This window comes from Podarcis bocagei, assembly GCF_964188305.1.
Source record: "Podarcis bocagei genome assembly, chromosome: 4".
Taxonomy (NCBI): Eukaryota; Metazoa; Chordata; class Lepidosauria; order Squamata; family Lacertidae; genus Podarcis; species Podarcis bocagei.
Window position 1 is genome coordinate 40,782,563 of NC_138128.1, and position 24,005 is coordinate 40,806,567.

At 46.7% G+C, this 24,005-nt stretch overlaps 1 protein-coding gene across 5 annotated transcripts in view; it reads right to left on the bottom strand.

Annotated features, from left to right (window-relative positions):
- The window catches only part of SENP2 (SUMO specific peptidase 2), a 31,885-nt gene that overhangs the window by 4,182 nt on the left and 3,698 nt on the right, over window positions 1-24,005 (bottom strand). For 2 of the 5 annotated variants that reach the window (XM_081192645.1, XM_081192643.1), the window contains exons 3-12: window positions 23,884-23,993; window positions 17,754-17,829; window positions 16,192-16,273; window positions 15,910-16,066; window positions 14,300-14,403; window positions 6,500-6,582; window positions 2,977-3,022; window positions 1,941-2,001; window positions 750-914; window positions 276-407 (exon numbers count right to left, since the gene is read on the bottom strand). In XM_081192645.1, coding sequence (XP_081048771.1) covers window positions 276-407; window positions 750-914; window positions 1,941-2,001; window positions 2,977-3,022; window positions 6,500-6,582; window positions 14,300-14,403; window positions 15,910-16,066; window positions 16,192-16,273; window positions 17,754-17,829; window positions 23,884-23,993 — 1,016 coding nt within the window. Of the gene's footprint in view, window positions 1-275; window positions 408-749; window positions 915-1,940; window positions 2,002-2,976; window positions 3,023-6,499; window positions 6,583-14,299; window positions 14,404-15,905; window positions 16,067-16,191; window positions 16,274-17,753; window positions 17,830-23,883; window positions 23,994-24,005 lie in introns of all 5 variants that reach the window. The other 3 variants (XM_081192644.1, XM_081192646.1, XM_081192647.1) reach the window with 3 other exon arrangements.

The following is a 24,005-nucleotide window of genomic DNA, read 5'->3' on the forward strand; positions in this document are numbered from 1 at the left end:
TAGCTAGAAGCCCTGCTTCAGCTAATTTCCCTGCACTTATTAGCAAACCTGAACATGGAATGTCATTCAAACACCAGAATGACCTTTGTTATACCAAACAGTGTAGAACAGATGCCCCTGCCCAATCATGTCAAAGTCCTTACCAAGCCAGGACACTTAAAAGAGCTTTCGTTTTCCAAGAATTCAAGTCCACCCTACCGGACCTCACAGCAAGTGACCTTGCCACAAAAAAAAGTTAACAAAGTTTTGACTAGAATTGAAAACTTGTATTTTACCACATCATTGAGCCACTGCTGGCCTCTCAGTCTCTGGATGTCTCCACGTGTAATGTTCAGCTTGAAGGCACTAGACAGGATTTCGTCATCGTCGCCACAGTTCAGCACATTCGCTATCTCTCTCTCCATATCCTGGAAGGGCAAGTGTAATGCTATTAGATGCATAAGTAGAGAGCAGCAGGCAGAATTAAACTCCCCATGTTCAGGGGGCAGGAGTGGGGACAAGTCATGATTACCTCTAGTTTGCTCAAATTCCTCAGATTATAAAATGATGCTAAAGCTCTTGCTTGCAACATGTCACATACTGGATATTGCAGCTTGGGTTGCAACTGAATCTGAACAGCTAATTTAAAATAAGGAGTTACTGCTCCTGGGCACAGTACCGAGGACAGAAGAGACCGGTGGCATTTGTTCAGGTCAAATAGTCCATCAGATAGGAACTTATCCCAATCAACCCTACCACAAGAATGGTACCTCTGTAAGGTAAGGAAGGCTCTCTGTAGCCTTGTCCAAGCTCAGATATTTCTGTTCTTCTGTCTCAACTAGAGAATGCCTTCCATATGATGATTCTTCCTGGCCCAGGCTTAACCTATGTGACACATCCTCTGATAGATCATTTGTCAAGCAATGCTTTAAACTCTGTTAAAAGAAAATGGACCATTGTGAAATACAAGTCTGTGACAGGCCTGCTCATGGGAAAGGAAAATTCAATATATTCCAGTGCCATCTTTAAGATTCCACTAAAGCTGTATCCTCAGTCTATCAGTCTGGTAGCAAAATAGGGACTCTCACAGACATGATCTCTGCATACTTGAGGTATGTGGAAATAAAAATACAAGTATGGGAAGGAGTGACCTGGTTCAAGCCCTAAACTTTCTTGTATCCCAAAGTGGGGATTCCCTTTGCACTACAGTGGTACCTTGGTAGTCAAACGGCTTGGCTCCTGAACGCCACAAACCCGGAAATAAGTGTTCCAGTTTGCTACTGCAGCCAATCGGAAGCCGTGCCTTGGTTCTTGAACTGTTTCAGGAGTTGAACTGACCCCCGGAACGGATTAAATTCAAGAACCAAGGTACCACTATATATGCATTACTTAAGTTCCAAATCCACAAAATGAGGCTTAGCACATTAGTCATCTAGCAATACAGCCAAGTTATAGTTGCAAGATCCTCCCCCCAAAAATACAATATGAAACACCAAATGTGTGTTTGCTGAGTTGCGCTTATGGAAAAGGTCACTGTTTTGATTTCTACAGCCTGGCATCTGTAATCATCAGAGAGGTACAACATTAATATGTGACACCCTGCAGTCTGCCCTGGGTTCCTCTGTTTCTCAACAATACTGACTGGGTATTCTGTAAAGATTCAGAAACTGACATCAGCAATCCACAAGGAGCAATCAAACCAGCAAAGCTGACTAGAAGAGCAGAACAAATCTCATGAAGCAAAAATAACCTGAAATGAAATCTCTGACCTGCAAACCTCCTTGCTTCCTCTCTCCATACTCTAATATTCCTCCCAGCATCTTACATTGTATATTTGTGATGTATTTTAATCCTTATAGGCTGTTCTAGGAGCCAGGTTATACATAAAATATTAATCATATGGAAAAATGTAATTATGCAATGAAGGACAAAAGCTTCACTAGTACAGAAAAACGACTCACCTCTTTTTTATGTACTACTAAATTTTTAGGTTCTGGAGTTCTTTCTGCTACTGTCACTGAACTGAAAGAAGCAAAGATTAATTCACGGCAAGAAAGATGGATTTTGCTAAGGCAGAGGGGAAAACAGTTTTCCCATGAAGAAGAAAGCATACTGGCATTTCATTCCTGCTAAAATCAATGCTCTTTCGTCCCCATGAAAAGCAGTTGCAGCAATGCTTGTGTGGAAAGAGAAAGCATGAAGGAACAGCAAACTGCAAAAGTGTATGAGGCAAACATCTATAATACCTAGCTGAGTGGCTCATCTCTCCATGAAAGCTGTACAGTACAGAACTAGACAAACATTGCCAGGGGGTAAGTTTTTAGTATAAGAAATAAGTTTGACTAGACAGTTACGATCCCATTAATATGGAAGCTGGTGAAGATACTTTGTTTGGAAGGGCTCCAGAACTGAAGGCTAGAGAATAAAAAATGTACCTAGTAAATTTTCATTATATACAAACAGAAAGGAACTAGCTATCATTTCATCTAGTTTCTCTCTACAAAATTAAGATGCAGCAGCTTTAGCAACCTAGGAAGTCACAGAGCCTAGATGGCCACCTTAACATGGTTGCTTAGTTGAGATTACTGTACTGCAGGGGGCTGGACCCTCAGGATCCCTTCCAATTCGAGAATTCAATGGCTCTAAGATTTGTCACTGCCTATGTCCAGTTTGGTTTTGCCCCCAAGCAGTACTTCTCTTACTCCTTATGTCCTAAAACGTGTATCTATAGGAGAGAGAGAGAAATAACAAATAAATAGAGCCATTGCTAACAACAGCTCACATACTGTTTTTTGGCTTCTAGGTTAGCCCTAAATCCACCTAAATATCAATGCTCTAACACTTCCCCTTGGGGAAGTTAATGATACAACTAAGTACTACTCATGAGAAAAGTGTAAAAGCAAAACCTGATGCACACAATGACTAAAGATGCATCAATGTGCAGCCAATCAACTCCAAAGCCAAAACCAGCAAATTTTTTGCAACATTTTCACATACCTGTTTGCTGCTCTTTGAGGGCACAGGCAGCCAAAGTTTTTAACACCTTTAAGAAAAAAAAAGTGCAATGAACACAGTATTTTAGTCAAATGTAATTTTAGCACGGCACTGAGTGACATATTTAGAAAAGAAATTTTAAAATGTTGGCTGCCATACTCATTTCACATGTAAATAATTTCTCCTCTTAATAATATGCCAAGGAAACAGCTTCTTATTTCAAGTATATCATAAAGAATAAAAAAGCAATAAGCTATTTCTGCCACCTTACAATAAGACACAATTTTAATGTATATCTAATTTACCGTTTTTAAAAAATAATATGCCAATATGCATGATTGGCTAGTTATACCAAGCTGGATTTTAAAAAGGAGAGAACAAAGTACTTATGAACAAATTTTAACATCACCTTTAGTGTTAAGGATTCCTCTTCCTCCTCTTATAACCATATAAAGCAGGAGTGTGACCTTTTTTTTGGTTTTTTATCAGAACTGGCCTTGCGGGGGTTCCCATATTAGAGGTTACCGCCCACACACTTCTTCTGCGCTTTCTGCTAGTATGCTGGCACCTCAGTAAAACCTCGTCTTACTGTTTATAGCAGTTTTTCCCCGGAGGTAGATGACAAGAACAGTAGTTATAGTCAAAGTTCTCAGTCAAGAGCTTCTTTATCTCTTGACTGGTCACACAAGCATTTCTATTACAAATACATAAACTATTTGCATTCTTTCTATAACTCACCAGCACGGTATAAACTCAGTGTGTGTGTGTGTGTGCTTTCTTCACGCTAAACTTGCAGCCTGCAACTTCCTCCCTTTAATTGCACCTCCAGCTGACAACAATCAAGCCAAGACTGCCACTCCCACACACTAAAGGAAATTCTAGAAACCTTTTTTTAAAGGAACTTTTATCTGTTTCTTGAAGAATGTTTTTCTAACATCCCAAGCACCTGCTGCTTTTGAGAACTTCTTTCTGGCCATTGCCATAGTAGCAGGAAGCGCTTGGGAAGGAAACTGGCTTCCTTCTCTCTCTTCTGACACCAGTGAGGTGGGGAAAAGCTCTTATTTTCTCTTTTGATGGAGAGATAGAAAGCTTTGTCTGTCCCTACCCTCATCCCACCAGTGACCTAAGCAAAAGAAGCCAGGACCTTCTGCTGTTGTGTGAAGCCTTTGGGATTACAGGAGAATGAGGCATAAAAGGGAAGCAGAGGGAGAAGTCTCCTTCCTTCCCTTTTAAGCCTGCTCTTGCTGCAGTTTCAATGGAGGGGGAGGGATACTAGCAAAAGCTATGGAAAGCCTTTGGGAAACTCACTCCTTCCCTTTTCAATCTCTTATCCCTAGCTTAATCTTTGCTCATCAGCAGGAACCCTGTCCACCTGCCCATCAGGAGATATAGCCAGCTGAGGGAAAATGGCTTGGCAGGTCAGGTTTGACCTGAGCGACTGAGGTTCTCCACCCCTGGAGTGTGTAAAAGCTACCACTCCGCCTGTGTGCTTCTTCAAATTAACAATTAAGTTCTGCCATTTTCAAAATATTAGCCAGAAATTCAGTGTAACTTTCAGACACACTGCATCTCTTAAATATGTCTTCTTATGGGAAAAGTAGCTTTAGAAGGAATTCCTATAACATTATGAATGCAGATAATTATCAGAGAAAGCTGTGTCATTATTATTTTTTAGATGCAGGAAAAAGCATACGAACAGGAAGAATGGCATAATTTAACTGAAGTATTAATCACTTCGAATGATTAAGGTGGCAAATTAGGTTAGTTTAATATACTAGAATGCATCAACAAAAGTCTGAAACACTGGTGATTTTCCCAAGCCTTTCAAGTTAGTGTGCAACACAAGGAGGAAATACAGCAGTAAGAAAAACTGAAAGAACTGAAAGTGTATGAACTAAAGCAGTGTTTCCCAACCGGTGTTCCGCGGCACACTAGTGTGCCGTGAGACACCGGCTGGTGTGCCGTGGGAGGGAGGCGGGCGAGTCGGGCGCCTAGGAGAGAACAAAACCAAGTGAGCAGCGCGCGAGAGGGAAGCGACCCGAAAAAGAAGCGCGTTCGGAGTCCGGAGGCACTTTTGGGGCTGCGTACGAAGGGAGGGGGGGCACGGACGGCGGAAGGGGGCGGGGTGCGGTTGCAGAAACCCGCCAATGCTTCCACCTCATTGGGAAAGGGAAGGGGTTGGGCCACCTAAAACTCTCCGCCGGGGCCACATCCTGCCTCCCAGCCCCCTTTCCTCCACCCACGGAGGGAGGGATGTTTTTAACACACACCCCCCCGCTCACAACCCTTTGGTAGCGTTTCTCCAATCTGAGGCGAGCGCCCGCCGACGCCCCCTTCCCCTGCTCAGTCGCGCAAAAACCGAAGTCTCCTCCCTACCCCTTATTCCCTCAAACCCCGTTTCCATAAGGGGGGGGGAATAACCCCTTCCGTCGCGCGCAAAGCCCAGCTCCCTCCGCCCTTCGCGGTCTCCTCAGCACTTCAGCCAGCCGTTTACACTCTCGGAGCCACTGGGCAAAACTCGCTCTCAGAAGCGCGCGCGCGCGGAGAGAAAGAGAGAGGGAAACAAAGTTAACTTGTGGGGAGAGAGAAAGAGCGAGCGAGAGCTAACTTGTGTCCAAAGGCAGATACAAAGTAGCCCCCCCCGCCCCGAAGGCGACCTCTCTTGCTCTGCTCCTCTGGGGTGGGGAAACCAACTCCACCACGCGGAGCAGCCCCGAGGCGGGGAATTTCGCCCCTTCGTAATGTATGCATGTAAATGAGGCGGGCGCAAGGGGTGGGCGCGGAGAGGAACTCGCGCCTCTGAGGCCGCCGCCTCCTTCTCCTCCTCCTCCGCCCCCCCCTCAAACCCAGGCGGCGGCGGCGGCAGGAGGCAGCAGCGGCAATAACAGAAGCAGCTGCGCTGACAACAACACGTGTTCGCTCGGGCACCATGGAATTCGAGGAGCTGGGGATTCGGGAGGAGTGCGGCGTGTTCGGGTGCATCGCCTCCGGCCTGTGGCCCACGGAGCTGGACGTGCCCCATGTGATCACGCTGGGGCTAGTGGGGCTGCAGCACAGGTAGGGGACACGGCGGTGGGGGGGGAGACGGTCTGGGGAAGCGGGGGGAGGGTGGGTTGCTTGCGAGACAGCGGAGGAGGAGGAGGCCGGCATGTCCGGGCAGCAGCAGCAACAGCAGCAGCAGCAACTCCCGGCGACGGCTCCTCCTCCGCCCGCTATCGCCGCCACCAGCACAACAGCCGCCGCCGCCTCAGCTGCCGCCGTCCCTCAGTCCCTCGCTCTGCTGCCTCCTCCCACCCCGGCAAGGGGAAGGGAAAAAACGTTCACTTTTGTGCGTCCCTCCCGGCGTGACGCTGCGCGCTGACGTCACGGGGCGGGGCTTTAATGGTGGTGTGCCGCGAGATTTTTTTCCGGTAAACAGGTGTGCCGTTGCCCAAAAACGTTTGGGAAACACTGAACTAAAGGTTAGTGTTTGATTTAATTACATACTTAATTATATACCTGTATAGTGCTTGTGTATAGTACCTACCATTCCTTGGTGTATCAAATGAAGGGTCATCAATTTCTGCACAGCAATGAGTTTTTAGCGGCTGATGGACTTCACGCTGGACACTTGGTTTAGCATATTCACAAGAACAGAGATAAATTATATTTTCAGCTAAGGAAAAGAATCCTCAAATTTCAGCATGGCATTGAACAGATAATAAATACTGAACACACATACATCTTGATACTGAAAACAAGGTATCATTCAGAGTTAGGTAAACCCAAAAGGATCTGAAAGGAGGATAACATATTAGCTAGGTTATCTGAGATTTTTTGTGTGAAGAAAATGCTAATGCCTCTACTGGGAAGATGGCTGAAAAAGTGGCTTCCTGCTACACCTGAGAGTGACCAGATTCCCAACTGCAGCTTCCTCTCAGTGTGTAGCTCTGCACAATCACAACTACTCACTGATGCTAACACCTATTAGTTCCTTGATATTAAAGACACTATTGTTGCCCAAGTGCATGTATTAAGGAGATGTTTCAAATCCAGAATGCCAATAAGCTGAAATTGCCATATTTTTTGCTCTACAGGACGCACTTTTCCCCCTCCAAAAATTAAGGGGAAATGTGTGTGCGTCCTATAGAGCGAATGCAGGCTGTGCTAAGCCCAAAGCCAGAACAGGGAGACGGAGCACTGCGGAGCGCTCCATCTTGCTGTTCTAGCTTGCGGATGGCTGTGCGCAAAGCTGCTACAGGGCAGCGAGGTGCCTTCACCCCGCTGCCCCGCAGAGGCTAGAAAGGCTGTTCCCAAGCCAGAACAGCGGAACAGAGGGCTCCGTCTTGCTCTTCTAGCTTGGGAATGGCTGCATGCAAACCCTGCAGAGTTGCCTTCACCCCGCTTCCCCGCAGAGGCTAGCAAGGCTCTCCCCGAAGCCAGAACAGCAAGACGGTCTTGCTGTTCTAGCTTGGGGATGGTAGCCGCCTAAAGCCTCCAGAGCGCAGCGGGAAGTCCCACTGCGCTCCGGAGGCTTTGGGTGAATGCACCTTGAACGCACCTTGTTTTAGAGGGGGAGAACAAGAAAAAAAAAATCCCCCTGTTCTCCCCCTCCTATGGTCAGGTGCATTCTATGGGCCGGTGCGTCCTATAGAGCGAAAAATACGGTAACTTTATCTGTTTTGTCTTCCTCAATGCATGTTAACCTTCCCCAAGAAACACATGAGCCTACTCAAAAGAAAATGCTTCTGTCAGGGGTTTAGGTGCAGAGGCACGGGCAAGGGAGGAAACAGAGAGCGAAGGGGAGGAGACAGAGGAAAGGATGAGTGATGACGACGACCCGAGATCTCCCAGTCTTTCCAGTGAATCAGAGGATTCACAGAAAGGAGCACCAGTGGCCAGGGCAAGGGGGGAGGCTAGGGAGGCACCCCAGGAAGATAGAGCCAGAGGAGACTCAGGGGGGAGCAGCTGGAAATCGGGACCAGCGTCACCGCCAGGAAGCAGGGAAGAGGAAAGGAGCCAGGAGGGAAGCGCTGGCAGCTCACCACAGGAGGGAGGGCAGGAGTCAGGAGTGGCCACACCTCCATCGGGGAGCGAAGAAACGGTTAAGAGGAAAGTGGAAGGTTGGGCGCGCGCGCCAAGTTCAAATGCAGAGGAAGGCGGCGCAGTGAGCAGCCCCGAAAGGGAACCGGGTCCTAAAGCCCGGCGCAAGGAGGCAGAAGGGTCTGGGTCAGCGTCAGAAGAATCCCGGAAGGAAGAAGCCCCGGGGGGTAGAGGGACCCAGAGGAGGACAGTCAGGAGGAAAAGGTGGAGCAAGGCTAGGATATTAAGTTGGTGCGCACGGGGCGGAGACTCAGACGGAGCCTCGCCGATCTAGCTAGTAGACGTAGAGTTGCAGACAGCAGCGTGAGAATGGAAACTGTAATTCAATAAAGACTTTTACTTAATGACCGCTGGCTAGCGTGATCCTCTGTGAGCTAGGATCTTGAAGCAGCTCTGACAGTAGGCTCCGTCTCCACATTGTGGGCATCTGCAGCCTCGAGGAGGGGAGAGAAACAGGCGCCCACTAGCGAGCTCACGAACGGCAGGAGACATGACGGCTGAGCAGCAGATAGAGGACCTCAGAAAAGCAGTGGCACAACTGAACGCCGAGGTTCTCGCATCCAGGAAGAGAGAGGACGAGGCAGCTGCCGCCTGCAGGGATCTCCAGGTCAGGTTAGACGTACTGGCAAAGCAACCACCCCGGCAGGAGGGAATTGGGTTGGCGAGACGGACAGGCGGGCTGCTCTCTCACTTCGATGGGAACCTGCAACAGTATCCCAACTTTAGAGCCGACGTACTGTGCGCACTGCAACTGTTGCATAAAGATTTTAGAGATGAACAGGAGAGAGTGGGGTTCATCATGTCCCATCTGCATGGGGAGGCGAAAGCATGGTTGCGCAATTTATGGAGAGATAACGATCCGGCGCTCCAGAATGCGGATGCCTTTATTAAAGCGATGGATGGGTGTTTCTTATCAAGTATTGACATTGATCTTGCACGGAAGGAGGTGCATGGGCTGAGACAAGGGAGGGCCAGCGTCAGACAGTATCATGCACGCTTTTTCGCCTTGGTCAGCGCCCTGGAATGGGACAGAGATTCGGCTCCTGTAAGAGACCTCTTTTGGGAGGGACTGCACAACTCGATTAAAGATGAGATAGCGAGGGGGGAGAGACCCCGAACCACCCAGGAGGTCGTTCAGAGGGCACTGGCTGTGGGGGTGAGGCTGGAAGGACGTCCGTGGAGCAAGGACGAAGGGCGTGGAGGGCGCGAACCAGCCGGGGGCCCCTCCTTCTTTCCCAGAGAAGCAGCGCGAGCGCAATCCACGCCTCCGCCAGGAGGAGGAGCCGAACCTATGGAGGTTGGAGGTGCAAGGGCTCAGTCAGCAACCAGAGCCCTAGCACCGGCAGCAGTGAAGGCGAAGCCTCCTAGAGGGACCAGGAAGTGTTACGTCTGTGAGCAGCCAGGGCATATGGCGAAAGAGTGTCCCCAGAGGCCCCACAAGCTTACTGCAGCCTCAGCAATGGTGACTGCAGCAACGCAGCAGGGAGGACCACAGCAGGGAAACGACGATGTCTGGCTGGAGGAAGAGGCGCTGGGGCCCAGCCAGACGTGTTAGTGACGCAGTCCCCAGAAGTTTTACAGCCAGTGAACCCCCTCCCGCCCAAACCAGTAGTGAGGCTCACAGCATCTCTCCAACTGCCCAATGGAATCACCATGGACGTGCCAATCACCATCGACTCCGGCAGCAACGCGGACTTTATAGGGCAGGAATTTGTCGACAGGCACGCTGTGCAGTTGCTGCCGGCCACACTGCCCCTGCAGGTTGTCACGGTGGATGGCAGGGAGCTGCTAGGGGGGCAAGTGGTGAAGCAGACGCCACCAATGGTGATGCGACTTGGGAATCACAGGGAAGTCATCAGCTTCAACGTCACTCAACTGTCTGACACGCCCATTGTATTGGGTATGAGTTGGCTGGACAAGCACAGCCCAACGATGGCTTGGTTCCAGAGGCAGCTGGTCTTCGGCTCTTCCTTTTGTGCTGAACACTGCATCGTACCCAGGCAGGAAGGAGAGGAAGAGGAATCACAGCTGCTGCTAGGCACGCTGCAAGCGATTCCCCACAAGTACGCAGAATTTCTGGAAGTTTTCTGCGAGAAGGAGGCGGACAGGCTACCCCCTCACAGACCATATGACTGCAAAATTGACCTGCTGCCGGGGGCGGCGCTGCCTAAAGGGAAGCTGTATTCCATGTCTGAGGACGAACTGCAGGAACTCAAAGACTTCATCGATCATAATTTGGAGCGCGGTTTCATCCGGGAGTCTAAGGCAGTGGGGGGCAGTCCTGTATTCTTTGTTAAGAAGCGAGACACGCCCCAAAAAAGACTCGTAGTGGATTACAGGATTTTGAACAGTGTGACCAAGCCGTCGGACTTCCCCATGCCCCGCATCGACGACCTCCTGGCGAAGGTACGGAAGGGAAAGGTGTTCACCAAGTTGGACCTGCGGGGGGCGTACAACCTCATTCGCATGCGGGAAGGTGATGAGTGGAAGACAGCCATGTTCACGCCACTGGGTACCTACGAATACAGAGTTATGCCTTTTGGACTGCAAAATGGCGCTCACGTTTTTCAAGCATTTATGCATCACGTGTTGGCGGGACTTCTCTACAAGACGTGCATCTGTTTCTTGGATGACATCCTGATCTTTTCGGAGTCGCAGCAAGAACATGACAAGCACGTCAAGGAAGTGCTGGGCAGGCTAAAGCAACACAGGCTCTACGCCAAGCTGGAGAAGTGCCAATTTGACGTGCCGGAGGTGGATTTTCTGGGCTACAAGCTGTCTGCCAAGGGGCTCGCCATGGACAGCACCAAGGTTCGAGCGGTGTTGGATTGGAAGAGCCCACGCAACCGGAAGGAGGTCCAACGGTTTGTCGGCTTTGCGAACTTCTATCGCAAGTTTATCAAGGGCTTCGCGATGCAGACGGCGGCCATCACTGACACCCTTAGCTCCAAGAAGAAGAAGTTCATCTGGACAGAGCAGGCGGAGCAGTCCTTTCAGGCCCTCAAGCGTCTCTTCGCGTCGGAAGAGCAGCTGCTTCATGTCAACCCCAGCATGCCGATGAGGGTGGAGACAGACGCTTCGGACAGAGCAGTGGGGGCGGTCCTGCTGCAGAAGGACCCGCAGGGCGTGTGGCGGCCGGGAGCGTTTTACTCCAGGAAGCTCAGCAAGTCCGAGCAGAACTACACCATATGGGACAGGGAGTTGCTGGCCATTCATGCAGCGTTCAAGGCGTGGAGGCACTTTCTGATCGGCGCCAAGCACACGGTGCAGGTTTGCACGGACCACAAGAATCTGGAACACTGGCGCACGGCACAGTTCCTGAACCAGAGGCAGATACGTTGGGCTGAGTTCTTTGCGGACTTCGACTTCCGAATAGAGTATGTCCCGGGGGACACCAACATCATGGCAGACGCTCTCTCCCGCAAGCCACAGTATCTGGAGGACGCAACACCAGCGGCCGCCATGCACATCTTTGCACCGACAGTGTGGGCGTGCGCCGCGGCGACCGTGGACCTAGAGGCGGTGCGGCGAGCGTTGCAGGGGGACTCCTTCACACAAACGAAGATGGCAGAGGTGCGAGGGGGCAAGGCAGCGGCCGACGGTTTCCAGCTACGAGATGGCTTGCTCATCCGTAAAGGGGCCATCTACGTGCCGGGTGACGAACTTCGAGCCAAGGTGCTACAGCAGCTGCACGACGCACCCACGGCCGGGCACTTTGGCAAGGAGAAGACGGTGGAATTAGTAGCCAGGGATTTCTGGTGGCCTGGAATGAGAGGGGAGGTCGCAGACTACGTAGCGAGGTGTGACACCTGCCAGAGGGCAAAGCCGGTGCACAAACCGCCAGCTGGACTGTTGGAGCCGCTGCAAACTCCGGTCGAACCTTGGGAAAGGGTGGCTATGGACTTTGTCACGGATCTGCCCAGCTCAAGGGGCAAGACGGCAGTGTTGGTGGTGGTGGACCTGTTCTCCAAGATGGCGCATTTCATTCCGTGTGCTAAGGTGGCCACGGCGGAGCAAACCGCCAAACTGTTCATAGACCACGTGTTCAAGGTTCACGGTCTGCCACGGTCTATTCTGTCCGACCGCGGGCGGCAGTTCATCTCGAACTTCTGGCAGAAACTGATGGGCTTCCTAAACGTCAAGATCAATCTGGCGTCGGCGAGACACCCGCAGACCAACGGGCAAGCGGAGCGAGCCAATGCCATCATGCAGCAGTACCTGAGATGTTATGCAAACCAACAGCCTGCGACGTGGGTGGATTACCTGCCGCTTGCAGAGTTTGCCTACAACAACACGAAGCACGTATCCACGGGCGTCACGCCGTTCTTCGCCAACAACGGGCGGCACCCTAGAACCTTTCCGGGACTGGAATGCAGCGGAGAAGGGGAGCCGCAGTCAGCAGATGCGTTCGCGTCGGAGCTGCAGGAAGTCCACGATCAGCTGCGGCGCCACCTGGAGCTGGCTAAACACGCATACAAGGTACAAGCGGACAAACACAGAAGGGTTGGCGAAGAGCTCCACGTGGGAGACTGGGTCTGGTTAGCAGCCCACGCAGTGCCGGCCAGGTCGTTGGCCAAGAAGAAACTAGGGCATAAACAACTGGGGCCCTACCAAGTCGAAGAGCAGGTCAACCCGGTGGCTTTCAGGCTGGCGCTTCCGGAGGGTTCCAGAATGCATCCGGTGTTCCACAGATCGGTGCTCACTCCCTACAAGGCACCGCACAGGTTCCAGGAACCCGGAACGGCGCCGAGTCCGCTCAGAGAAGGAACGGGGCTCGCGGGAGTGGCACAGGAGGAGCGCATCAACGAAGTCACGGAGATTTTGGACTCCAGATGGGGGGAAGAGGGAGTAGAATACTTTCTCGCCAGGGAGGGCACCCCGGCCAGTGCGAACAGCTGGGTGCCGGGCTACGCTTTAGACGAACCTCTGCTCAAAGACGAGTTTCATGCCCTCTTCCCACATAGACCTATGCCAGCAGACTTTTTCGACGACTGGCTTTTCACGCCCACGCTTTCGGACAGCACGTTCAGGGGGTTCGACTCGGACGAGGAACCAACACGAGACGTCCGTTCCCCGGAGGGGTCACCCTCGGGATCTGTCTCAGAACCCTCGTATTGGTGGGACGATAGGCCGGAGGAGCAGTTCCGCAGGAAGTGGCTGGACTGTTCCGGCCGAGCAACGCCGCCTGGAGGAAGTGCGGGAGAGACGGACATGGACATTTTCGGGGACGACCCTGGTTTCGAGCACGGCGGCACAGAGATGGAAGAGGAGGTGACTGTCGTCAACGAGAGCAGAGAGGAAGACCTGGAAGAGTTCCGCTGGAGGCCTGCCACGGGAAGCGACCGATATCCGACGTTCGTCCCTTTGCAACAGCAGCCCCCAGCTCCAGCACCGGAAGGAGGGGAGGGGGGACTGGGGGGCTTCGAGGGGGGGATGGATGTCAGGGGTTTAGGTGCAGAGGCACGGGCAAGGGAGGAAACAGAGAGCGAAGGGGAGGAGACAGAGGAAAGGATGAGTGATGACGACGACCCGAGATCTCCCAGTCTTTCCAGTGAATCAGAGGATTCACAGAAAGGAGCACCAGTGGCCAGGGCAAGGGGGGAGGCTAGGGAGGCACCCCAGGAAGATAGAGCCAGAGGAGACTCAGGGGGGAGCAGCTGGAAATCGGGACCAGCGTCACCGCCAGGAAGCAGGGAAGAGGAAAGGAGCCAGGAGGGAAGCGCTGGCAGCTCACCACAGGAGGGAGGGCAGGAGTCAGGAGTGGCCACACCTCCATCGGGGAGCGAAGAAACGGTTAAGAGGAAAGTGGAAGGTTGGGCGCGCGCGCCAAGTTCAAATGCAGAGGAAGGCGGCGCAGTGAGCAGCCCCGAAAGGGAACCGGGTCCTAAAGCCCGGCGCAAGGAGGCAGAAGGGTCTGGGTCAGCGTCAGAAGAATCCCGGAAGGAAGAAGCCCCGGGGGGTAGAGGGACCCAGAGGAGGACAGTCAGGAGGAAAAGGTGGAGCAAGGCTAGGATATTAAGTTGGTGCGCACGGGGCGGAGACTCAGACGGAGCCTCGCCGATCTAGCTAGTAGACGTAGAGTTGCAGACAGCAGCGTGAGAATGGAAACTGTAATTCAATAAAGACTTTTACTTAATGACCGCTGGCTAGCGTGATCCTCTGTGAGCTAGGATCTTGAAGCAGCTCTGACAGCTTCATTATTTCATTCTATGACTTTATTAAAATGTTTTTATTAGGGACTTACTCCAAGCACTTTGCTCTTGTGGAAGAGGAGTGGTTTTTATAGCATTTTTCTTTTTCTTGTTCCAGCAGCTGTTTGTATTTTTCTCGCTCCTCTCTCTGTACTCCCTGGGAGGAGGAGACAAATAATGAAGTTATTTATCGTTAAAAGGGTGATGACATTCATACCTGCATTATTCTAAACATACTCCCTATATGTTACAATGATATTCTTTTTTATTATTTATTAAATTTGCATACCACAATTCATCTGAAGATCACAGGGTGGTTTGCAACATAAAAATACAAAATATATTAAATATATTGTTGTTGTCTGTGGTTTTAATGGATCTTTTAAATATTATTTAATTACATTTTAATGGTTCATCTTTTCTATGTTTAAAGCTTTTTCTATTTTATCATTTCCTGGACTGGGAAAAATGTGGGATATAAATCAATATAATAATAGTAATAAGAATACTCCAGCAGTGTGCCTCAATATGCAAGTTCTCAGGCCAGACACCTATAATCACTCTGAAAGACAGATTCGAAGCAATAGCAATCCACATAAATAGAACTCGGATACAGAAAGCCTAGGACAGCAATCTTATCTTATATGGGAGTAAATTCCCTTGGGGAAAAATAGTAAGCTCTATTTCTGAGCAAACATGCACAGACCTAGCTACTGATCTGTCCAATTGATCAACTGGACCAAGACCAATTGATCCGTCCCAGTTCATATAGGATGGTTATATAAGAACATGGGGCCATAGCTCAGTGACAGAGCATCTGGTTGGCATACAGAAGGTTTCAGGTTCAATGCTAAACATCTATAGGAAAGGCTGTGAAAAGCTCCCTTTCTGAAGCACTGGAGAGCTGCTGCCAGTCAGTGTATAGAAAATACTGAGCTAAATGGATTAATATTCTGATAAGGCAGTGTCCTATGCAACAGGAAACTAGATCACAGATGGCAGATTACCAGATCTGCCACCCAAATTATCATCTCTCTATTCCACCGGTTCTAACTGAGGCTTCTTGCTATTTCAGAGAGAATATTAGAGAATTCAGTAGCTGATATGCAACTGAAATCAAGCTGAAAAACACTGGTTATTTTTGAGGAACAGAAAGGACAGTTTATATTTTATTTAAAACGGAAGTGTAATGGAGGTGAGGGGTGGGGGGAAGCTACATAATGGCCCACCAACCAATTTCTGGTGGACGACCTAGCGCCTGCTCAGATTATTGCAAATAATGATAAGGTAGAGCTTGAGCTGAATCCAGGTCTGAAGCAAGAATGCATACTCCGAATCACTTAACAATTAAGGCATAACTGAGTGTTTAAAAAGATAGTGAGTTTGTATTCTTGGCAACACTCTCTCACAAGAAAAAATTAGCACATATTAGGTGTCCATGAAAGTTCTAGGGGGAAATTCAACTACACAAACTGAAATCAGACTAGCCCTGATCTAAGAAAAAAGATGCAATAAAATGTAAAGGATGAAAACATACCATCTAACCAGCCTTACTGAAATACACACATTTAAATATCTTGTAGCCATTTCTCTATTGCAAGGCAATTCTGTACATTACAAGCTTGCTGTACATAACAAGTACTATATATGTCAATGGACTTGCCTCTTCCACCGTACAGTGAAGTTTCCTTAGATGTCTTCCAGTCTCTAGAGGGGAAGTTTCTAAGAAATGCTTGTGGGTAGCAATTTTCCATGCTGGCAAGCCCTCTTGAACTGAATTATGGCTTTTCTTGCTACTCTTTCTGACGCTACATTCATGCCTGGGAGGATGAAATAAAGCATTACAGAATTAAGAATGCTACAAAAACTTACAGGTTCTCATAATTCCAAGTAGTGCATAATAATTAGTGCATATCAAAACAGATTGAAAGAACAGAAGATTTACCTCAGACAGGTTTTAACTCTGTGACAATCAGTTACCATCTCTTCATTTGGATGCATACTGGTACTGCAACCAGTTTTTGTATCTATAAAAAAAAGAGGAGGATTTACCACAAATAATTATATAGACAATTGCTGTGCTGATCCCAGAGGATTACCAAACTTCCTTTGGTAGATAGGAGGAGAACACTATAGCCCTTTATGGTTGCTGCTAGAAGCACCTATTCATTCAGGTAGAATAATCAGAAGGTTCCAGCCTGCTGTTTTAGAGACAAGCTGTTATGCCCACACATAAGCGTGTCTAATCATACGAAAGTGGGTGTTGTTGAGGGCAGGCAAAAGGCGTCCTCCTTGCAAGCTAATCCAGTAGCAAGGAAGGGCTGGCATCCATTATATGAGACAACAGGTGTGAGTCCTCCCTGCCAGCAAATGACTTGCAAGGAAAGCTCCAACATGCTCAAGCCCTTCAACATAAGCAGATCTGCTTACAGCAGGAGTGGGGAATACGACTCTCCAGGCCTCTCTATCCGGCCCTCAAGACCCTTCCAAGACCACAACCCTCTCAAGCCCTGCTTTGCATTCTCCTTTTGCCTAGCTAAAATGTGTCCTTGAGCACTGTGATAATGCCTCTTGCTTGCCTGAATGGGGGATGGAGACATTATTGTGTGTGCCTCTGTATAAAAACCTCAGACTTTGATGTTGCTGGAATGTAGCCTATTTTACAAATGTAACTGTCACATCTGCCCAACTTTTGCTCTAGCCCTGCTAACCACTGGCAGGTGGCCCCCAAAAGGTTGCCTGACTTACAGGTAACCAAACCCACAAGGAAAAGAACAGAAACATAATAGGTCAAAGAACAACAAACTGTACATGTGCACACACAGGCTGAAAGACAACAACCAAGGCAGACCAACCTAAGCTAGTATCATTGCAGGTTATTCCATGCCATACAATAATGTCTCAGCACTTCTTAACAAGTGAAAAAATAGTTATAAATACCATACAGTGAGGGAATGATCCCCTTGGAATCTGCTGGATTGATTGCTTCTGTCGACAGGTGTATTTTGTACTGGTACTGTAACAAGCTGGGATTACAGGTAAAACCTCTCCCTTACAGCAGGTGTTTCTAATCTCAGCTCGTAACATACAGTGAGGCTACCAGGTAAGCCTGACATCTGACTGGTTGATAGGGGATCAAATACTCATTTCACTCATTATAATGCACATCAATCTCTGATTTTTGTCTTCTGGGAGTTTTCCTGTTGTTATTCTGTCTCTCACAGCTACAATAAACCTACCATTAAAATTATGGACTGGTCATTTCTTCGTCAAAGGGCAAACGGACAAATTTAGCAGGGGATTAAATACTTTCCCCCCTCACTGTATATGAAGGGAGTATGACCACTACATGAGAGAACAACAAAAGACGAAGACAGAGTACACTCTTCAATGCTTTGAGTATTTTTATTCTGTCGTCTCAAACTTTAGGCAAATGGAGCTATGAAAAATGAAAGAGTTTGCTAAAGCAATCATACATGAAATGTAGTGACATTACACATCACTTACCCAATTCAAGCTTCTGCATCCCAGAGAAAGGTTCCATCTTCTTATCATCTGAATTACCAGATCCATTTGAAATAATCTTGAAGAAAGCATGTTTGTTTGTGTAAGTCTTTTTCCAGACATGTCAAATGTACAAAACCCACAGTTCCCTGGACTGCTCCTCTTCCAATACTTTGGATTAGAACAAACAAACTACATTAATTACTGCCTTCTAGTCTCTCAATCCCCACATTCTTTCTGCCATTTTAAGCCATCAGTGACCAGGGCACAACCATGCATGCACAAGCCCCAATAATTTCACTCATGTAACTTGAGAAAAGTAGCATCAGGCTCAGGTGTGTAAAGCTGCAACTTATACTTAATGGGTTGGCAGAATAAGAGGAGTGCTTTTAATACATTTGTAACAAAATGCTTAACCCTGTGTGTCACTTGATATGATTCATTCATTCATAGTTCTCTGTTTTCACAACCGGAGCCATGAACACACTGATCTCAGATCAGATACCTTAAGAATAAAACAGTAACAGGCACTTACTGTGCAATGATACACTTGGAGATGTATTAGCAAGATTTATATTCATCTATGCCATAACGTTAAGAGCCTAGAGTGTGCAGAATTGGGGGTTTTGTTTTGTGATGTAAGATGTTGAGTGAATAACTGAGTGGAAAGGTGTCAGATCTCCAGAGATCACTTTCACCCCTGCTTTTCATTCAGCAGAAGAACCAATTCAACATAATAAAAGACACAACCTCTGACCCCACAATTATTTCTCTTAAGCTGGGCAATGTATGGAAGTGAGAGCTGGACCATAAAGAAGGCTGATCGCCGAAGAATTGATGCTTTTGAATTGTGCTGGAGGAGACTCTTGAGAGTCCCATGGACTATCCATTCCAAAGGAAATCAGCCCTGAGTGCTCACTGGAAGGACAGATCGTGAAGCTGAGGCTCAAATACTTTGGCCACCTCATGAGAAGAGAAGACTCCCTGGAAAAGACCCTGATGTTGGGAAAGATGGAGGGCACAAGGAGAAGGGGACGACAGAGAATGAGATGGTTGGACAGTGTTCTCGAAGCCACAAACATGAGTCTGACCAAACTGCGGGAGGCAGTGGGTGACAGGAGTGCCTGGCGTGCTCTGGTCCATGGGGTCACGAAGAGTCGGACACAACTAAACAACAACAACGGACTTCCGGCTGCTGCGGAAAGGAATGTCGGTGTGCTAAGTGTCGGCTGCGACACGGAGCTGGCAGAAAGGCTTTTGAGGGCAGCGCCAGAGCTCAGCGCACCCCCCAAAAAACCCCACAGGAGTGTGGGGACCCAAGGGTTCCTGCAGAGCGAAATTTCTCGCCCCCCCAGACCCCCCCGGTGGCTGTTTAGCACACGGGAGGAAAGAGGGAGAGGCTTGAGGACGCTTCAAGGCTCCATCGCGGCCCCTGCCAAAGCTACATTCCGACACCAGAAGCAGCAGACCTTCCTAATTAGAGGTAAAAACCAATAAAACAATTTAAAGGCACAATTAGACCATAAAACTTCAATTTGGTGAGACGGAGATAAAAGAGGAAGTCAGTCTCCAATCTTTGAGGACAGGCTCTACAAGGGATTCTTTTTGTGAATGGGACCTGACTTTGTTTACTGCTATGCAGAATTGCTACAGCTAAACTCTGACTGAATTGTTTCATTCTAATGGCTTGCAATTTTAACTGTGTCCAGTTATTTAATGAGATATAAGGGAAAATCTGTGGGACGCAGGTGGCGCTGTGGGTAAAAGCCTCAGCACCTAGGGCTTGCCGATCGAAAGGTCGGCGGTTCGAATCCCTGCGGCGGGGTGCGCTCCCGTCGTTCGGTCCCAGCGCCTGCCAACCTAGCAGTTCGAAAGCACCCCCGGGTGCAAGTAGATAAATAGGGACCGCTTACAAGCGGGAAGGTAAACGGTGTTTCCGTGTGCTGCTCTGGTTCCCCAGAGCAGCGATGTCACGCTGGCCACGTGACCCGGAAGTGTCTTTGGACAGCGCTGGCCCCCGGCCTCTTGAGTGAGATGGGCACACAACCCTAGAGTCTGGCAAGACTGGCCCGTACGGGCAGGGGTACCTTTACCTTTACCTTTTTAAGGGAAAATTTACACAGCTGGAGGTTCAAGCAACTTTATAAAAATTTGGAGGAGCTAAAGAAGAAGTAAAGGGGGAAGTAAGACAGGAAGCCTGCAGGGGAACTCTTGCACATTTGGGGGGGTAACCTCCAAAACAAAGTGGAAAAGAGCCTGGAACAGCTTCCCAAGTATTCTAAAGTACCCCAAAAAGAAGTCGGAGAGCTCGCCAAATAAGAGTTGTTAATCATAGCCTCAGCTGCTTGCGAATTGGAACTTTAATTGCCTGTGAATTTACGACTTGGAAAACAAGACTACGGTCATGGGATTAAAAATAAGAATGAACTAAAAGGACTTACAAGCTTTGGAAATACTGCAAATCACCACTATTTGAGAGGCTATAAGTAGATAAGTATAATTTAAAGAACAATCTCTCTCTTGCTTGTTCTTTTTTATTTGCTTTGTGCACTTCCTTTGTTCCAAGAAAATATCGGAAATTGGACTGACCCAATATACTTTTAAGTTTGCCTCCCTTGCTCTTGGAATATTAATTAATTGGCTCCCCCCTTATTGTTAAATATTGTATTGTATATTTATATATTTTATGTCATAGGCTTTACTGAAAGTCACCACCCCTTTTTTCTTATATTTTCTTATGATTATAAACGAGGAAATCAGCTGGAAAATAAAAAGAATAAAACAAAAAATATTTTGAGCATGCAAATAAACCGGGGAAGTTGTTAGCCTGGCAGCTGAATAAAAGTGAACAAAGGAACTCCATAAATAAAATTAACATAAAGGGCAGAATTACAGACAAGCTGAAGGAAATACGAGAAGGGTTTGTTAAATATTTTTCTGAGTTGTACAGACAAGGGAAAGAAAAAACATTTAAGATAGAAGAGTGCATCAGAAATAGCAATATGCCATATTTAAAAGAAGAACAAAGGAACACCCTTAATTCCCAGATAATAATGCAAGAAATACTTGACGCAATAAAAAGCTCTAAAAATGGCAAGTCCCCAGGCCTAGATGGCTTTACAGCAAAATATTACAAGATATTAAATAAACAATTAGTGAACCCATTGAAAGATGTCATGAATGAAATACTGAACACAGGCGAAATCCCAGAAACATGGAAACAGGCCTATATAACAGTAATTCCAAAACAAGATGCAGATTTGCTGCAAATTAAAAACTATAGGCCTAGTTCCTTGTTAAATAATGACTACAAATTGTTTGCAAATATTTTAGCTAACAGACTAAAAAAAATATTAAATGAATATATACATCAAGATCAAGCCGGGTTCCTACCAGGAAGACAAATGAAGGAGAATATAAGGAATATTCTGAACATAATAGAATATCTGGAGGCTAAAAATGAAAAGAAAGTGGCAATGATGTTTACAGATGCTGAAAAAGCCTTTGATAATGTATCTTGGAAGTTCATGACAAAGCTGTTAGAACAATCAGAAGTGGTCCTAAGTTTTTAAAAGCAATAGCAGCAATCTACTCAGAACAAAAAGCTAAACTAATTATAAATCAGGTGATAACGGATGACTGTAAGATCCAAAAAGGAACAAGACAAGAATGCCCATTATCACCATTATTGTTTATTCTGGTCTTGGAGGTACTTGCCAAAAACATAAGAGCAAGGTGTAAAAACTGGGAGAAGTGAATTCAAGTTAAAAGCGTATGCAGATGACCTAGTGATAACAGTGGAAGAACCTAAAACTTCACTCCCTAAAGTAATAGAAAAAATTCAGAATTTTGGGGAAGTGGCAAGATTTAAGCTAAATAGGAATAAAACTAAATTATTAGTTAAAAACATGAAGGAAGAAGAAAGAACCGAATTAGAACAAAACATTGAGATTGAAGTCCATAAAAAGGTTAAATATTTAGGGATTTGGTTAACATCAAGAAATATAAACCTATTTAAAAATAACTATAATAATTTTGTCTTGAGGTAAAAAGAAACTTAGAAATATGGAGCAGAATGAATCTCTCAATGTTAGGGAAAATATCAGCAATTAAAATGAATGTGTTGCCAAAAATGTTATTTCTTTTTCAATCTATACCAGTCATCCTGAAAGATGAATGCTTTAAAAAATGGCAGAAAGAGATTTTAAGATTTATCTGGGGGGGGGGGGGCAAAAGGCCAAGGATAAAACATAAAATACTTACAGATGTAAAAGATAGAGGCGGGTTTGCCCTCCCAGACCTTAAATTGTATTACGAATCTGCTTGTTTGGTATGGATCAGGGACTGGATGAGATTGGACAAGCAAGAGGCATTAGAACTAGAAGGACATGACAACAGATTTGGTTGGCACGCATACTTATGGTACGGGAAAGGGAAGATTCATAGAAGCTTTTACAACCATATAATCAGGAAATCATTAATGAGAGTATGGGAGAGATATAAAGACTTATTGGAACAAAAGACTCTGTGGTAGCTTTCACCACATGAAGCATTACTGCTCAAACCACTTGGAAAGAAAGGAAAATGGCTCACATATGTTGATTTATTAAAGGAACATGAGGGAAAATGGAAATTAAGAGATTATGATGAGATCAAAGACCACTTTCAGAGTTGGTTTCATTATCGACAACTACATGAAACATATAAAGAAGACAGTAAGAAAGGATTTAGTTATACTAGATCTAGGTTTCAAACGGAAGTGATTGAAGGGAAAGTGAAACTACTGAAGGCCACATATAGCATATTATTAGAATGGGAGACGAAAGATGAAGAGGTAAAATCAGTTATGATTAAATGGGCACAAGATGTAGGGCACAACATTATGATGGAAGATTGGGTTAAATTATGGAAAACTGACTTAAAATTTACTGATTGTTCCCTATTGAGGGAGAATTACATGAAGATGATGTACAGATGGTACACAACACCAGTGCAGTTAGGAAAAATGTACAAAACTAGTTCAAATATATGTTGGAAGTGTAAGGAAAAGGAGGGAACATTTTATCATATGTAGTGGGATTGTAAAGTAATTAAAAAAATTTGGGAAATGATATACAATGAATTGAAGAAAATGTTCCATTTAACATTTGTTAAAAAGCCTGAGGGTTTTTTGTTGGGGATTGTAGGGAAAGACCTGCCAAAAAAGTTGAAAAACATTTTCATGTATGCGACAACGGCCGCGAGAGTTCTGGTAGCACAAGGATGGAAGACTGAAGAAACCCCAACTAAAGAATCATGGCAAGAAAAATTGATGGACTATGCAGAACTGGCAAAATTGACATATAGGTTACGGGACAAGGATAACTGTGACTTTAAGGATGAATGGGAACCTTTTACAAAGTATTTGAAGACACAACAAAGCGAACTGGACTCCTTGGCAGGTTTTGAATAAACATCCACAATTTTTTTTACTGATAATTATTAGCTAAACAGTTTGAAGATCTACACAATTCTGTAACATGCAGAAAATAGCGTTATTGGAGAAACCAAAGACTGGAACTGAGGGAAGTCGGGGGGTGGGGTGGGAGGATGGGGTTTGTGGGGGGGGGGAGGAAAAATGGGGGGAAATAAGGATATATTTTTGGAAAATATGTTTTGTTATAACTTTGAATAAATAAATTAAAAAGAAGAAGAAAAAGAAACAACAACAACAAGCTGGGCAATTAATGAGACTCTTTTTGCCACAAACCCCTTTGGCCAACAATTCTCCAAAAGTGCAACAAGCAAGTTTTACCTAAGAAAAGCCAAGCAGTCCAGCAGTGCATAGGCATTTCTCATGGCCTTACATTCATTCAGCCCTACACTCTCGTCTTAAGGGCCTACAAGAAGAGTTCTCTCTTAGCCAAGGCCTATTTCTTATTTGAAGGAACTGGGATGACGAGAATAAAATTTGCAGGGAATTAAGCTTGTGATGTACAGTGCCAGAGGAAAGCCTATCCCTAAGAATCCTTTCCACTCAAGTGAATTCAATAGTGTTGCCACTCCAGAGAAACAGGGTAGTAGTTCAATGGATCTAATTTGGTTTGAATGTGCATATCAAATCTGCAAGTCTCTTCTCAGAATGCATACAAACCTCGTCTGTAGTTTCTGCATGCCAACCTCCAGTCTGAAAATACTTAGTTGTCAGATGGGAAGGTAGTTTAATTAGAGAGGCAATCCCCTGATGCAGTGTTTCAAAAATACCTAGGAAAATTT